This window comes from Nothobranchius furzeri, chromosome 17, assembly GCF_043380555.1.
Source record: "Nothobranchius furzeri strain GRZ-AD chromosome 17, NfurGRZ-RIMD1, whole genome shotgun sequence".
NCBI lineage: Eukaryota > Metazoa > Chordata > Actinopteri > Cyprinodontiformes > Nothobranchiidae > Nothobranchius > Nothobranchius furzeri.
Window position 1 is genome coordinate 36,713,071 of NC_091757.1, and position 16,425 is coordinate 36,729,495.

Below are 16,425 nucleotides of genomic sequence, written 5' to 3' on the forward strand. Positions count from 1 at the left end.
AGCACCCCCTCCGCTCCATCCCCGACGCTCTCCAAACCCGGCTCCGCGCTTCTCCATCCTGGCCGGCAGCCGAGGGCATCAGGGCATGCCTGTCGGAACAGAAAGTCAGCCACCCCAACACCGGAAACCGTGAAAGGCCTCCTCGTCCACACCTCACCCTGACTCAGCATCCCTTCTGAGCCCACCATTACATGTCTCACCCCTAGGAGATACTCTATCTTTACCACACTGGTGATGTGATGTTCAGTCTCGGGCAAATCGGAGGCTGTTTGTGGAAGTTACAGTCAAACGTAAGGTCACAGCGTCACGCCAGAAATCGCCATGGCATCAAAGCCCCTCACTTTCTGAAAAGCTATCAGATCTGAATGGTCATTACAACATCATGAAGACAGTGCATGACCTTAGTGTCATCTTGACTAAATTAGAGGGGACAAATATGGGCAGTTCACCATAAAACAATAGACTTCCTTTAGTCAGGGGGCGGGGCTTAGGTGATGTCAGCTGTCCACATTGTCACTGTCTTCAGATGTGGTCAGTGATCACACAGACAAAGTATGAAATTGATCTGATCATGCACATGGGAGTTATTAAGTCAAATAAAGTAATGGCGACTGGTCAAAGTTTGAGGCTTAGCCACGCCCATACCTTTATACTTATTTAAAATCCGACGGTTGAATTTTTTCCTCTATGTCTTAAGAGTATATAGCAGGAGTTTGAAGGTGATCGGTGGAAAGGGCGAGGAGATATCATTCTCCTTATAACGTGTGCGAAAACCACTTAATTGAGTAATTGCACCAAAATGGCCGACCTCCTGTGCGACATTGCGCTTGGCTCCAAGAGACTTTTTTGTAGGTCCTGAGACACTACATTAGTGTGCCAAATTTTGTGATCCTCAGTCAAAGCATGGCTTGGGGCTGACTGTTTTAATGGTCCTAGGGGGCACTGTTTTGGAAAATAGGCCACGCCCACAAACTTCAGCTGTCCAATTATATTAGGGGTCAGAGTAGGATCACTCATCAGAAATTGTGTGGCAATGTCACAATGATTGAAGAAATGAGAGACAAACGTATTTCCATGGCGTGATGGCGAATTTCGCCATGCTCCCAAAGCCCCGCCTTTATTCGAAACCTGCCAGTACTATAGACCTAGTGACCTCAACTTGTCTGCTGCTATTTGCCACTGTTTGGTGGTGATTGGATAAAAGGAGTCCAATAGGGAACTGTGAAAAAAAGAGTGGCGTGGCGACAAGTCAGAGTTTGAGGCTTAGCCACGCCCACACCTTTATACTTATTTAAAATCCGACGGTTGAATTTTTTCATCTATGTCTTAAGAGTATATAGCAGAAGTGTGAAGGCGATTGGTGAAAAGGGCGACGGAGCATCACTCTCCAAACAACGTGTGCGAAAACCACTAAATCACGCACTTGGACCAAAATGGCCGACTTCCTGTGCGACTTTGCACTTGGCTCCAAGAGACTTTTTTGTAGGTCCTGAGACACCACATTAGTGTACCACATTTCGTAATCCTCAGTCAAAGCATGGCTTGGGGCTGTCAGTTTTAATGGTCCTAGGGGGCGCTATTTCAACAAATAGACCACGCCCACCGGAATGTCACATCAGATTTTTTGGGGGGCCGGACTAGCATCACTCACAAGAAGTTTCGTGGCGATATCTCTAGAAATGACGAAATGGGAGGCAAACGTAAGGCCTAAGTGGTACGCCTGAGTTCGCCGCGCCGCCACAGCCCCGCCTTCTGCAGAAAACTCCCATAAAGTGACGCCAAGCAACCCCAACTTGTCTTCAGTTACCTGATACAAATTTGGGATGATTATTTGAAAGGGCAAATTTTGGAAAATTTCCCAGTAAAACTTGACCTTTTAAGTCCTGAAGGGGCGGGGCTTATGTGACATCATCAATTGACCATTCATTTGTCTTCGGGGGGCGATGATGATTGTCCATAGAAAGTTACTTTAACTGTAATTCTTTCATTTATGAAATTATAGCAATTTGAATTTTTTTGGCGAGTGCTCGAACTTTGAGGCCTGGTCCCGCCCCTTCAGTATTTACGAAAAGTCAATTTTATTGTCTCATTTTAATCGTCCGTCGCTTCTGTTCGATCGCACACTATTTTTGAGACGATCGTGCGAAAAATGACCAAACTGTTCAACCAAATATAGACCCAAGAAATGGCCGAAACAGGGTCAAAATGGCCACTTTAGTCCAAAATGGCCGACTTCCTGTTTGATATTGACCATGGATGCAAGAGGCTTTTCTGTGCGTATTGTTGAGTTCTACAAGTGTACCAAATTTCATAACTGTACGATAAACTAAGCTTTATGGAGAGGGGTATTTTTCACTTTCTAGGGGGCGCTGTTCAGCCATTCTTTTATGAACTTTCACATTGCCAGTGAAATACGTAAATTTCACGCACTTTCAATATTGGGCCAGAATTTGGTGACTTTTTGGATATGCTAAGACCCCCTAAAGGCCAGTCAAAGACGCGGAAGAAAAAAGAAAGAAAGAAAGCGTAATTAAAGCTGCAAGCAGCGTCGTTCGGCCCTCGCAGCGAAGCTGCTCGCCCTCCTTCCGCACCCCCTCCGCTCCATCCCCGACGCTCTCCAAACCCAGCTCCGCGCTTCTCCATCCTGGCCGGGGGCCGGGGGCACCAGGGAACGTCTGGCGGAACAGAAAGTCAACCACCCCGACACCAGAAACCGTGAACGGCCTCCTCGTCCACACCTTACCCTGACTCAGCATCCCCTCTGAGCCCACCATTACACGTCTCACCACTAGGAGATACTCTATCTTTACCACACTGGTGATGCGATGTTCAGTCTCGGGCAAGTCGGAGGCTGTTTGTGGAAGTTACAGTCAAACGTAAGGTCACAGCGTCACGTCAGAAATCGCCATGGCATCAAAGCCCCTGCCTTTCTGAAAAGCTATCAGATCTGAATGGTCATTACAACATCATGAAGACAGTGCATGACCTTAGTGTCATCTTGACTAAATTAGAGGGAACAAATATGGGCATTTCACCATAAAACAGTTGACTTCCTGTAGTCAGGGGACGGGGCTTAGGTGATGTCAGCTGTCCACATTGTCACTGTCTTCAGATGTGGTCAGTGATCACACAGACAAAGTATGAAATTGATCTGATCATGCACATGGGAGTTGTTAAGTCAAATAAGGTAATGGCGACTGGTCAAAGTTTGAGGCTTAGCCACGCCCACACCTTTATACTTATTTAAAATCCGACGGTTGAATTTTTTCCTCTATGTCTTAAGAGTATATAGCAGAGGTTTGAAGGTGATCGGTGGAAAGGGCGAGGAGATATCATTTTCCTAATAACGTGTGCGAAAACCACTAAATTGAGTACTTGGACCAAAATGGCCGACCTCCTGTGCGACATTGTGCTTGGCTCCAAGAGACTTTTTTGTAGGTCCTGGTACACTACATTAGTGTGCCAAATTTTGTGATCCTCAGTCAAAGCATGGCTTGGGGCTGACTGTTTTAATTTTCCTAGGGGGCGCTGTTTCAGAAAATAGGCCACGCCCACAAACTTCAGCTGTCCAATTCTATTAGGGGTCAGAGTAGGATCACTCATCAGAACTTGTATGGCGATGTCACAATGACTGAAGAAATGAGAGACAAACGTATTTCCATGTCGTGATGGCGAATTTCGCCATTCTCCCAAAGCCCCGCCTTTATTCGAAACCTGCCAGTACTATAGACCAAGTGACCTCAACTTGTCTGCTGCTATTCGCCACTGTTTGGTGGTGATTGGTTAAAAGGAGTCCAATAGGGAGCTGTGAAAAAAAAGAGTGGCGTGGCGACAGGTCAAAGTTTGAGGCTTAGCCACGCCCACACCTTTATACTTATTTAAAATCCGACGGTTGAATTTTTTCATCTATGTCTTAAGAGTATGTAGCCGAAGTGTGAAGGCAATTGGTGAAAAGGGCGACGGAGCATCACTCTCCAAACAACGTGTGCGAAAACCACTAAATTGCGCACTTGGACCAAAATGGCCGACTTCCTGTGCGACAATGCACTTGGCTCCAAGAGACTTTTTTGTAGGTCCTGAGACACCACATTAGTGTACCAAATTTCGTAATCCTCAGTCAAAGCATGGCTTGGGGCTGTCAGTTTTAATGGTCCTAGGGGGCGCTATTTCAGAAAATAGACCACGCCCACCGGAATTTCACATCAGATCTTTTGGGGGGCCAGACTAGGATCACTCACAAGAAGCTTCGTGGCGATATCTCTAGAAATGACGAAATGGGAGGCAAACGTAAGGCCTAAGCGGTACGCCTGAATTCGCCGCGCCGCCACAGCCCCGCCTTCTGCAGAAAACTCCCATAAAGTGAAGCCAAGCAACCCCAACTTGTCTTCAGTTACCCGCTACAAATTTGGGGTGATTATTGGAAAGGGCGAATTTTGGAAAATTTCCCAGTAAAACTTGACCTTTTAAGTCCTGAGGGGGCGGGGCTTATGTGACATCATCAATCGACCATTCATTTGTCTTCGGAGGGCGATGACAATTGTCCACAGAACATTTCTTTAACTGTAATTCTTTCATTTATGAAATTATAGCAATTTGAATTTTTTGGGCGAGTGCTCGAACTTTGAGGCCTGGCCCCGCCCCTTCAGTATATACGAAAAGTCAATTTTATTGTCTCATTTGAATCGTCCATCGCTTCTGTTCGATCTCGCACAATTTTTGAGACGATGGTGCGAAAAATGACCAAACTGTTCAACCAAATATAGACCCTAGAAATGGCCAAAACGGGGTCAAAATGGCCACTTTACTCCAAAATGGCCGACTTCCTGTTTGATATTGACCATGGTTGCAAGAGACTTTTCTGTGCGGACTGTTGAGTACTACAAGTATACCAAATTTCATAACTGTACGATAAACTAAGCTTTATGGAGAGGGGTATTTTTCACTTTCTAGGGGGCGCTGTTCAGTCACTTTTTGACGAACTTTCACATCGCCAGTGAAATACGTAAATTTCACGCACTTTCTATATTGGGCCAGAATTTGGTGACTTTTTGGATATGCTAAGACCCCCTAAAGGCCATTCAAAGACGCGGAAGAAAAAAGAATAATAATTAAAGCTGCAAGCAGCGTCGTTCGGCCCTCGCAGCGAAGCTGCTCGCCCTCCTTCCGCACCCCCTCCGCTCCATCCCCGACGCTCTCCAAACCCAATTCCGCGCTTGTCCATCCTGGCCGGCAGCCGGGGGCACCAGGGCACGTCGGGCAGAACAGAAAGTCAACCACCCCGACACCAGAAACCGTGAACGGCCTCCTCGTCCACACCTCACCCTGATTCAGCATCCCCTCTGAGCCCAGCATTACACGTCTCACCACTAGGAGATACTCTATCTTTACCACACTGGTGATGTGATGTTCAGTCTCTGGCAAATCGGAGGCTGTTTGTGGAAGTTACAGTCAAACGTAAGGTCACAGCGTCACGCCAGAAATCGCCATGTCATCAAAGCTCCTCCCTTTCTGAAAAGCTATCAGATCTGAATAGTCATTAAAACATCATGAAGACAGTGAATGACCTTAGTGTCATGTTGACTAAATTAGAGGGGACAAATATGGGCATTTCACCATAAAACAGTAGACTTCCTGTAGTCAGGGGGCGGGGCTTAGGTGATGCCAGCTGTCCACATTGTCACTGTCTTCAGATGTGGTCAGTGATCACACGGACAAAGTTTGAAATTGATCTGATCATGGACAAGGGAGTTATTGAGTCAAGTAACGTAATGGCGACTGGTCAAAGTTTGAGGCTTAGCCACGCCCACACCTTTAAACTAATTTAAAATCCGACGGTTGAAGTTTTCCTCTATGTCTTAAGAGTATATAGCAGGAGTTTGAAGGTGATCGGTGGAAAGGGCGACGAGACATCATTCTCCTAATAACGTGTGCGAAAACCACTAAATCGAGTACTTGGACCAAAATGGCCGACCTCCTGTGCGACATTGCGCTTGGCTCCAAGAGACTTTTTTGTAGGTCCTGAGACACTACATTAGTGTGCCAAATTTCGTGATCCTCAGTCAAAGCATGGCTTGAGGCTGACAGTTTTAATGGTCCTAGGGGGCGCTATTTCAGAAAATAGGCCACGCCCACAAACTTCAGCTGTCCAATTCTATTAGGGGTCAGAGTAGGATCACTCATACGAAATTGTGTGGCGATGTCACAATGATTGAAGAAATGAGAGACAAATGTATTTCCATTGCTTGATGGCGAATTTCGCCATGCTCCCAAAGCCCCGCCTTTATTCGAAACCTGCCAGTACTATAGACCAAGTGACCTCAACTTGTCTGCTGCTATTTGCCAGTGATTGCTGTTGATTGGTTAAAAGGAGTCCAATAGGGAGCTGTGAAAAAAAGAATGGCGTGGCGGCAGGTCAAAGTTTGAGGCTTAGCCACGCCCACACCTTTATACTTATTTAAAATCCGTAGGTTGAATTTTTTCCCCTTTGTCTTAAGAGTCTATAGCAGAAGTTTGAAGGTGATTGGTGAAAAGGGCAATGGTGTATCACTCTCCAAACAACGTGTGCGAAAACCACTAAATCGAGTACTTGGACCAAAATGGCCGACTTCCTGTGCGACTTTGCACTTGGCTCCAAGAGACTTTTTTGTAGGTCCGGAGACACCACATTAGTGTACCAGATTTCGTACTCCTCAGTCAAAGCATGGCTAGGGGCTGACAGTTTTAATGGTCCTAGGGGGCGCCATTTCAGAAAATAGGCCACGCCCACAAACTACAGCTGTCCAAATCTATTGGGGTTCAGACTAGGATCACTCACCAGACATTTTGTGGCGATGGCACGATAATTGAAGAAATGAGAGGCAAACGTATTGCCATGGCGTGATGGTGAATTTTGCCATGCTCCCAAAGCCCCGCCTTTTTTCAAAACCTGCCAGTACTGGAGACTAAGTGACCTCAACTTGTCAGCTGCTATTCGCCAGAGATTGCTGGCGATTGGGTAAAAGGAGTCCAATAGGTAGCTGTGAAAAAAAGAGTGGCGTGGTGACAGGTCAAAGTTTGAGGCTTAGCCACGCCCACACCTTTATACTTATTTAAAATCCGACGGTTGAATTTTTTCCTTTATGTCTTAAGAGTCTATAGCAGAAGTTTGAAGGCGATTGGTGAAAAGGGCGATGGAGCATCACTCTCCAAACAACGTGTGCGAAAACCACTAAATCGAGTACTTGGACCAAAATGGCCGACTTCCTGTGCGACTTTGCACTTGGCTCCAAGAGACTTTTTTGTAGGTCCTGAGACACCACATTAGTGTGCCAAATTTCATAATCCTCAGTCAAAGCATGACTTGGGGCTGACAGTTTTAATGGTCCTAGGGGGCGCTATTTCAGAAAATAGGCCACGCCCACCGGATGTTCACATCACATTTTGTGGGGGGCTGAACTAGGATCACTCCCAAGAGGTTTTGTGGCAATATCTCTAGAATTGACGAAATGGGAGGCAAACGTAAGGCCACGTCGGTACGCCTGACTTCGCCGCGCCACCACAGCCCCGCCTTCTGCAGAAAACTCCCATAAAGTGACGCCAAGCAACCCCCAACTTGTCTTCAGTTACCTGCTACAAATTTGGGCTGATTATTTGAAAGGGCGAATTTTGGAAAATTTCCCAGTAAAACTTGACCTTTTAAGGCCTGAGGGGGCGGGGCTTATGTGACATCATCAATCGACCATTCATTTGTCTTCGGGGGGCGATGACGATTGTCCATAGAAAATTACTTTAGCTGTAATACTTTCATTTATGAAATTAAAGCAATTTGAATTTTTTTGGCGAGTGCTCAAACTTTGAGGCCTGGCCCCGCCCCTTCAGTATTTACGAAAAGTCAATTTTATTTGCTCATTTGATTCGTCCATCGCTTCTCTTCGATCGCACACTATTTTTGAGACAATCGTGCGAAAAATGACCAAACTGTTCAACCAAATATAGACCATAGAAATGGCCAAAACGGGGTCAAAATGGCCACTTTAGTCCAAAATGGCCGACTTCCTGTTTGATATTGACCATGGGTGCAAGAGGCTTTTCTGTGCGTATTGTTGAGTTCTACAAGTGTACCAAATTTCATCACTCTACTATGAAAAAAGGTCAAAGCGGAGGGGTATTTTAAATTTTCCAGGGGGCGCTGTCGAAACATTTTTTTACCAACTTTCACGTTGCCAGTGAAATACGTAAATTTCACGCACTTTCTATATTGGGCCAGAATTTTGTGAGTTTTTGGATATGCTAAGACCCCCTAAAGGCCATCCAAAGACGCGGAAGAAAAAAAAAGAAAAAAAAAGAAAGAAAAAGAAACGGAGCAGATACAATAGGCCTTCGCAGCGCTTCGCTGCTCGGGCCTAATAAGAAGAAACGGAGCAGATACAATAGGCCTTCGCAGCTTCACTGCTCGGGCCTAATAATAATCAGAGCAAAAACAAGAGGCCTTCGCAGCGCTTTCGCTGCTCGGGCCTAATAATAATCAGAGCAAAAACAAGAGGCCTTCGCAGCGCTTTCGCTGCTCGGGCCTAATAAATCCAGGGTAGATTACTAAGAATGATGCATCAGTGTACAAGATTCATGTCTCTCTGATATTTATTTTTTCTTGAAATACTAAATTATCAGAACAATTAAAAATAATTCAAAATGAACAATAAACTGAAGAAGCTGGCAAGAATTATTTAGCAAAGCATAGATAATGTAATGTGCCTCAAGTATCTGACATCAGAACTGCTAAGACTAGGGCTGGACAACACATCGCAAATGTATCGTCATCGTGACGTCAGCATGCACAATACGCATATCGCAAAAGAACAGAAAAAATTGCAATGAATGGTCAGCTCAGATGTTTGCTACACATGATGCATTTTGTCAATCAAACTGAAACATTAAGTTTTTGACCAATCAAATAGAGATCTCCACCCACGTTGCCAGTCGGGTGGCTTCTTGAAGGTTAGATGCTGCCCCATAGGCGGACAGCAATTAGCAAACACCTGAGTTAGCTTTGTTCTGCCAATTTCTGCTTTTCCCAGGATCCACCTATTGCCTTTTCTTGTTCATTTTCTTTTCCCGTTTCCTCACATCTTTTCATCACTATTTTTGATTCTCCCATTTTTTATGATTTTTTAAATGTCTTTGTTTTTGATTTTTTTGTTTTATTTTGTTCTTGAGCTAAGTATTTGTTTATTTATTGCAAGTCATATCTCATCACAATATTAATCACTGACTGTTATCGCAGCCTTAGCTAAGACTGCAATAAATCATGGAGTAATAAACTTTGAGTGCCAAGCATTCAGCCTCCACATCCCAATACATATTTGGTCAATCCAGATAAACTCTCAGGGCTCAAGATGCCCAGTTTAGACATCAGTGGTTGGGAAACTGTTGTGCACAATGAAAAGACAGAACAGGAAGAGAATGGAGGGAGATTTGGATTTTTTTCAACAAATATAGTCAACTGAATATTAAGTAATTTTGCAGTCACAATCAGAACCTATGACCTATTTTTGATCTTCAACATCTAAAACCCTCTCATAAATACGCAATTAGTAAGTAAACATGTGCAAATCAGCATTCAGGCTTTAAGTTTTTTTTCCCGAAAATATAATTGAAGAAATACTCAGTAGTAGTAATAGGTTAGTAAATGAACTTCACATGCTTTAAACATTTGTATAAGACAAAAAAAGCAATTAATTAACATTGTTGTATTAATTTTTTCTTATAGAATTACTTTAATTGAACAGCTGATATTTATGTATTCAGTGGTTTTTTCAAAACCTAATAGGACAAAAATACAATTAATACATTATATTTGTGTTAGATTTCCCAGCATCTGTGATTTTTCGGGGTCTAATTGCGACTTTTACTCAATACAGATTTGCATTCATTCTCCAAAGTTGCCCTGCAGATAAGAGTGAACGCAACGTCCAACAACGAGAGTAAACTATTGTAAAAAGTGTTTTCTAGATGAGTCACCGGGAGAAGACACCAAGGCTGTGACAGCTCCAGCAACAGCCTCAACTAGAAACCAGTCTCTTTAGCAACCAACTAGCAACTAGCAGCCCCGCTGGCACAAAGACGCAGCTACAGTTTTATCCAAAAGCGAATACGTAACAGCTAAATGTTTAACCGTTACCTCAACGAAATGAATCTCCCGCAGAAGTCTGAACCATTCCTGACACATTTACTCCGTACAGTTATGAGTCAACAGCCATTTAGCATACAGGAGAAAAGCCAGCTGCCAGGCTAACTAACGGGCTACTGAACTGTAACGGAGATGGGAGTCAGTCCCAAATACGTCAACAGCGTACAAATCGACCTGCTTCCGTCTTTAGGCGCTAATAAATCCGTTAGAACCACCGTGTATCAGAGCATGTCCAACATTAATGTGCAAATAAGAAGTGTTTTAAAAGTACCTCAGTTTCTGATTGTTTCTCCCTCCAATCTCAGCTTCCCTTCCCCCGTCCAGCGGTCACAGTCATTCCGGGTGCATCTTGGGAATTGTGGTTTTCTGTCCTTTACTGGCTTCATTACGTCATTGTTTACCGAAACTAAAAAGTGGAGCGTCTATTATCGGAATAACCCCTGAATGTTTTATTCTTCTTTGATAAACTTGTATTATGTAACTAACTGAGACATTGTCGTTGAATTTGAATGAGGATATGAATCTATAAATCGGATCTGAATTCAAGTAGACGAACAACAACAAACCCTAATTAAGGCTACAGTTATAAATTTCACAACACACAAACTAAAATTAAAATTTCATCTTTTCCCTTAAGTTTGCTTACCCATTTGCCTTCATGATGTTTATTCATGCACTTTAATTCTCTAATTGGCCCTATAATCAGATTTTTCCTCTTATATCTCATCTGCATCCATTTTTCCCCTTTTACTTCACTTTTCAGCTAAATGTTTAAACCACATCCACATGTTAGAAATCTATTATTTTACAGTTCTTTTAAAATGCTGTTTGTTTCATTTCATTAACCATGTGAAATAAACTTTTATTCAAAGCGAATAAATCCAAAACCATATAATTTACTAATACAGTAATTATGTTATTGTGTTATTCCACAACACATATCTAAAGTCTTTGGCCAATTACATTTTTTTGCAGAGGTAATGCATAAGCTAGCATATTGAGAAACTATTTAGCCTTTATTTCAGAATTTACATTTCAAGATAAATCAAAAGATAACAAACCACTTGGATTAAAAACTGAAAGTAAAAACTCAAGGTCAACCTTTTCTCAAGTTTTACTCTTATTATTAATTTTTATACTGAAGTAAATGTCTGATTTTTGCTGTAATAAATATGTGTTTACATATGAATTTCCTAACGTGACACATTTCTTTTGAATCCTCAAAAAGTCAAGCATTTCCATTTAGACAAGCAGAGCTCATCTGAGTTTCTGAAACAGACACACAAAACAATCTGTGGACACAAATAATTCGCATTCATGTAAAACAGTTGTCCATAATTTAAAGGTGTGATTCACTTGTTTAATCTATGCCTTTGAGTGGTCTATAGGAAGGAATGCCCTGTAAGTCATACTCTTGGGGGAAAAGCTCTGGTGCGCCTTATTCAGGAACTAGAAGTGAGCCACATCAGAGCTGATCTTCAGAGTGTAAGATTTGAAGACATATTTACTGATATCTGGACATCTTGTCTTGGATTGGAAAACAGCAGCATGATTTTACCACTGACTCCATTTGCTCTGCAACGTTGAAGTTTAATCAATACAAATAACACAAGCCTGAAGGAGTTCTGCTGAGTGGTGGAGTTGCTAATGCTAACAGCTAGCTTTTACAAGCCGAGACATTCTCTGCTGTTGCCTGGACACTAAACCAACAACAGCCTTTCCCGTCACAAGTTAAGATGAGTGAGTCCATGAATGCTAAGTGACAGTGTGAGGTAGCTCAAATTCAAATTGTAGCGTTTCACCGTCTATTTTCTATCAGAAGCTAATACAGGAGATAGGTGTAGGAGACTATCTTCATGGTCAGCCTACATGAAAAACTCAGAGTGACTGATTACAACTGGAAGTAGTAATTAAAAAGTGTTTTTTCAGTGTTCCACACCTTTAATCCATGACCTTTAACCTCCCTGGACATGAATTTTTATTCCATCCTACAGAGACATGGCTCTTTCATGTTGTTTTGTTTTCAGTTAATGCATTTTACTGTGTGAATAATAATTTTCTAATCATTGAAAATCTTTATACTGATTTTAGCACAGAAATTAAGTGGATGTTCCCACATTTACATAGCCTGGCCCGCCAGACTCGTCCTCTGTTTAATTCTGCACAGAGAACTTGTGCAGAATTAAACAGAGGACAAGTCTCTGTGCAGAATTAAACAGAGGACAAGTCTGGTGGGCCAGGCTAACATTACACAAGAGGAAAAGGAAAAGCTGCTTGGAAGTGAGATTCAGACACTGAGCGACAAAAAAGAGCAATAAAATAATCAAGGCTGTCATCATAGCCAAGGACTGGCTATGGCTGCCAGAAAGCTTGTTTTGTCTTTCATGTCTTCTTGCACAACGTGTTTGCACTGGATTAATTTCCCTCTCTGACTCCAGGATCAGAATTTTTCTCATCTTCTCTCATTACACAACTAATGGAACAAGCTCTGTGAATGACATCTGCTTAAGAGTTTGAGAGATTTCAAGAGGGTGCCTGTTATTTGCTCCTGGAACTTTTTTTTTTTAGGAAAAACATTACATAAGTCAGCACTTGGAGCTATAAAACTCAAATATGTCTTTCAAAGCACACAAAAATGTGAATCAACCAAACTGGTTATTTGTCTAGGGTCTCATTTTTCTAAAAGTCTGTGGAAAAAGTGGAAAAAATAGGCCTTCCTTTGAGCCAGAAGCTTCTCTCATCTCCCTTTCTTCCTCAGTCCAGAAACATCCTTCAGGCTTCTGCAAAATGATCTAATTACACAACGCTGAAGTAGTAGACGGCAAGTAATTTCTGTGAGACCCCATTGCTACAACTTAATTGGTTCTGGCTTCAGCCGACTGCTCTGCATCCAAGAGAACGAGCTGTTACAAAACATTTGGGATTGAACAAAACTACACGAAATTGGTAAAAAGTTACACAAATGGCAGTGATGGAGGACAGATTTCCTGTTTGGGATAAAGTCCACCGTTAACTGATCGTGGGGAGTGTGCTGCTGGCTCGTATTAAACTGCTAGATCCTGGACTCCTCACACATCTGAAAGGCCAAACACCTGTTCAATCTGGCAAACCAACAGTCTCAAAAAACCCATGAGGAAGCACAAGGACACGCTTCATGATCAACATCATCCTGTGCAATAGCTGTTGCTGTCCAAAATTGGGCTTTGGTTGGGATTCGTGATTTGTTTTAGCTGATTTTTCCTGAATGAGAAATGAATCAATTCCCAAGAAAAGGCCTGGAATAAAAATATTTTGTAGTACAGGAATGAAGTTTTGATGTCAGTGGTGGTGGTGATGAGTTTTGTTTTAAAATTTCAACCATTTATTTGCACATGTTGTGTTGACAATAACCTTGTTTTTCCAATTTAACAAAAACACGGAGAGGAATATTTTCCCAGGATTTTATTCACGGTCTCATCCATCGGGAAAGACAACTTCCAAACAGTTTCACTTCTTCCCTGTTCAGATGAACTAAAAGCATGAATATTAGTTGTGTTACAGTCATTCATTCATTCAGCATTCACTGTAACATCAATCAATAAATAACACATTGAAATAAAAGTGCATTTTTTTCCAACATTGGAATATTTTGTGTGCCTAATCATTGTTTTTGCCAATACAGAGCCATGAGTGAGAGAGCCTCCCACGGGGTGTGCTGATTTGGCTTTTAAACCAGACTTTTATGAAATAATTGAATTTAGCCACATTTTCGATGTGGTGCCCTTCTTTTTAAAGATTTCTGAAGGTGCAGATTTTTCTTGTAATGTTTTGTTTCTTTAGCAGCTTTTAGGTCTTTTAACAAAATAAGTGCAAATAGGTGTATGACACATTTTCCCGGGATCCATTGTGCTCTGGCTTGGAGTGAATTCATGCAAGGTCCTGTTTTAATTTCAAAAATAAAATAAAAACCATACAGACGTGTCTTTGTTGAACATGGCCCGTGTTCATACCCAGGGAAATTTTAAAAAATATCAAACAATCTTTTATTCTATAACAACATGTTCTAACCCAGCTCTGGTTTAGGAACAGCTGGGGTGCACAATATGTATATAATCACTGTTACATGTCAATATGTTATATGCCAAGGTTACCCCCAAAAGGTGACAACATATATTTAGGAAATCAGAAAAGCACAACCTTTCTTGAATTTCCTCAATTCTATTTTTTCCGCAGCTACAAGCAGAGTTACGGTATGTGAGTATTCTAGTGAACAGAGGTTTCTGTCGTGCCACTCTTTGTTGCACCGTGCCTGATCTCAAGAGGTATCTTGTGTCAGCAGGCATGAGCCATCTCCATAGAAACATTATTAGCCATCCTGTGTCTGAGGTGGTTGGCAAAGTCCACCTGCGTCTGAGAGAGCACTTTATTTATGATGGTCTTTGGGATCCAGCCCTGCAGATGACAAAGATAAACCAAGTATTTGACAGCCTCACACGACACTTAAACACGTCTGAAATCATTTATACCTTTAGATCTATATTCAGCAACCATGTGAACTTGGTCTTGTTTGGATCCTCAGCCGAAGGCTTCATCACTATACAGGTAGGTCCATTCTCCCCTCTGAAAAGCGTCACACATTAAATCAAATCTAAAAAAAAAAAAAAAAACTTTCGACACCAATATCTGTCTCACACGTTAAAGATCTCATTCTCAGCTTACCTGACTACGCCCTTCTGCTCAGGCATGTTTGGGTGTTTGGTGGACATCCCAGCCAGGAAGCATGTGGAGCCTCGGCGTTTGGCACAGCGGACACTCACAAAGTCCCGTGGCCCCACCACATTGCCAGGCGTCTCTGCAGATACCTCGTGGGTAATCATGGTGTCCTGACCAATCTTTTGAAGAATCTGGGACAGCGAAACACAGAATGCTATCACTGATCTTGTACTTGGAATATCTCTCAGGTGATTTTTATCCAACAAGGTATCCTCACTAAAACAGCTTTCCTAACTTGTGCTGCTGCGGTTGTCTTACTTTGACCTCTTTGACGTTAGGGTTCCACTCTCCCATTTGCTCCATGTTTTCCACAAGCTCTTCGTAGAGGTTGTCAGGATGTTGCTCCAGCACCACTTCCAGTTTAAACACCTTTCCGATTTCAGGCAGAACTTTACTCAGAACCTTATCTCCATTGGCCTGCAGAAAAGAGAGGTTGAAACCACAAAAAAGGTTCAGACTAAGAAATGTGGTCATTTAAAATCTCAGTAAATTTTGATAGAATTTCCTTTCATTTTTGAACTCACAGCTACGGTTTCGACAGTCCAGCCATCCTGTTCGCTGAGGATGCTGATGGCCTTCTGCAGTGCACTCTCCCCTTGCTTCACATAAGACATCTCTTCCTCGCTGTACGCCTCCTCCTCTTCAATTCGAGAACCTTAAAAAATGTGATAAATGGCTGTTAAAACATTGCAGTTCTGTCACAATATTCTGTGACAACATGACCTTTGTTTTGGAGTTTAACTGATCTGGTTAATAAAAATTCACCAAGAAGGGAGCTTCGCTGCCGCACTTGGCTGATCCAGTTACTCGTGCCTGGACCTGCAAGTTTGTTCAGCTCATGGTGAATGGCCACCATGGCGTTTTTCCTCAAACCTGAGAAACAAAAACAGCAAACACTTCATCTTTATATGCAATAAAAAGACATTTTGTTCAGATCTGCTTTCCATCAAACAATCCCTCTAATCCCAGACTGCATGCAGATCTCAACTGGGAAAAGATCAATCAAGAATGAAGTAAAACAGAGAAAGAATTAGGTCAAGGCAGCAGGGCTGAATGTCACTCACTCACCTGTCATGTTCCTCGTGTGCCGATAGGAGATGCCAGCACACAGTTTAAATGTTGCAGGCAGCATTTTTGGTTACAGTAATTTCAGGTGATTCTTTTAAAACAAAGAAAATAAAACTTTTAAAAAAGTAATTAGATCAAAGAGTCAAAACTAAGCTGCAAATGTTCAGCTGAGAGGCAGCAAGTGCTGCAGAGATGTTTGAGCTTCTTTCTGTGGACGTTTGAAACTGCTGGTATATAAGAGAATGTCCCTCAAGGTCGTCCTGCTATCATCGCACAGATAAGCGCACGGCTCTGCTAAATGTTCCAATGGCCATCTCATCAAGGTCGCTCTGCGGACACGACAAGCATTTCTCAGAGTCTACCAAACTCTGTGTGAGATAACATCCAGTGCCTGGACGGACACACACACACACACACACACACACACACACACACACACA

At 42.5% G+C, this 16,425-nt stretch overlaps 2 protein-coding genes across 2 annotated transcripts in view; both read right to left on the reverse strand.

The window, feature by feature from the left end:
* The window catches only part of elmod3 (ELMO/CED-12 domain containing 3), a 29,449-nt gene extending 18,931 nt beyond the window's left edge, over positions 1 to 10,518 (reverse strand). Inside the window, exon 1 of the mRNA XM_070546552.1 lies at positions 10,437 to 10,518. The gene's annotated coding sequence lies outside the window, so the exon portion shown is untranslated. The remainder of the gene's footprint in view (positions 1 to 10,436) is intronic.
* A 3,395-nt stretch (positions 10,519 to 13,913) lies between these two features.
* Positions 13,914 to 16,185, reverse strand: star (steroidogenic acute regulatory protein). The gene is made up of 7 exons (XM_015963550.3): positions 15,986 to 16,185; positions 15,683 to 15,790; positions 15,442 to 15,572; positions 15,176 to 15,334; positions 14,864 to 15,048; positions 14,671 to 14,764; positions 13,914 to 14,596 (listed from the first exon to the last, which is right to left on the reverse strand). Exons 1-7 carry the CDS (start codon positions 16,047 to 16,049, stop codon positions 14,477 to 14,479), a joined length of 861 nt encoding a protein of 286 aa, XP_015819036.1. The 5' UTR covers positions 16,050 to 16,185; the 3' UTR covers positions 13,914 to 14,476.
* Between the last annotated feature and the right edge of the window lie 240 nt (positions 16,186 to 16,425).

Excerpts from the sequence above, each read along its gene's own strand:
- star (XM_015963550.3), bottom strand. The coding sequence starts at position 16,049 with ATGCTGCCTGCAACATTTAAACTGTGTGCTGGCATCTCCTATCGGCAC. Across the intron at positions 15,791-15,985 it reads GCACACGAGGAACATGACAG|GTTTGAGGAAAAACGCCATG; the intron begins GTGAGTGAGTGA and ends TTTGTTTCTCAG. Across the intron at positions 15,049-15,175 it reads CTAACGTCAAAGAGGTCAAA|ATTCTTCAAAAGATTGGTCA; the intron begins GTAAGACAACCG and ends TCGCTGTCCCAG.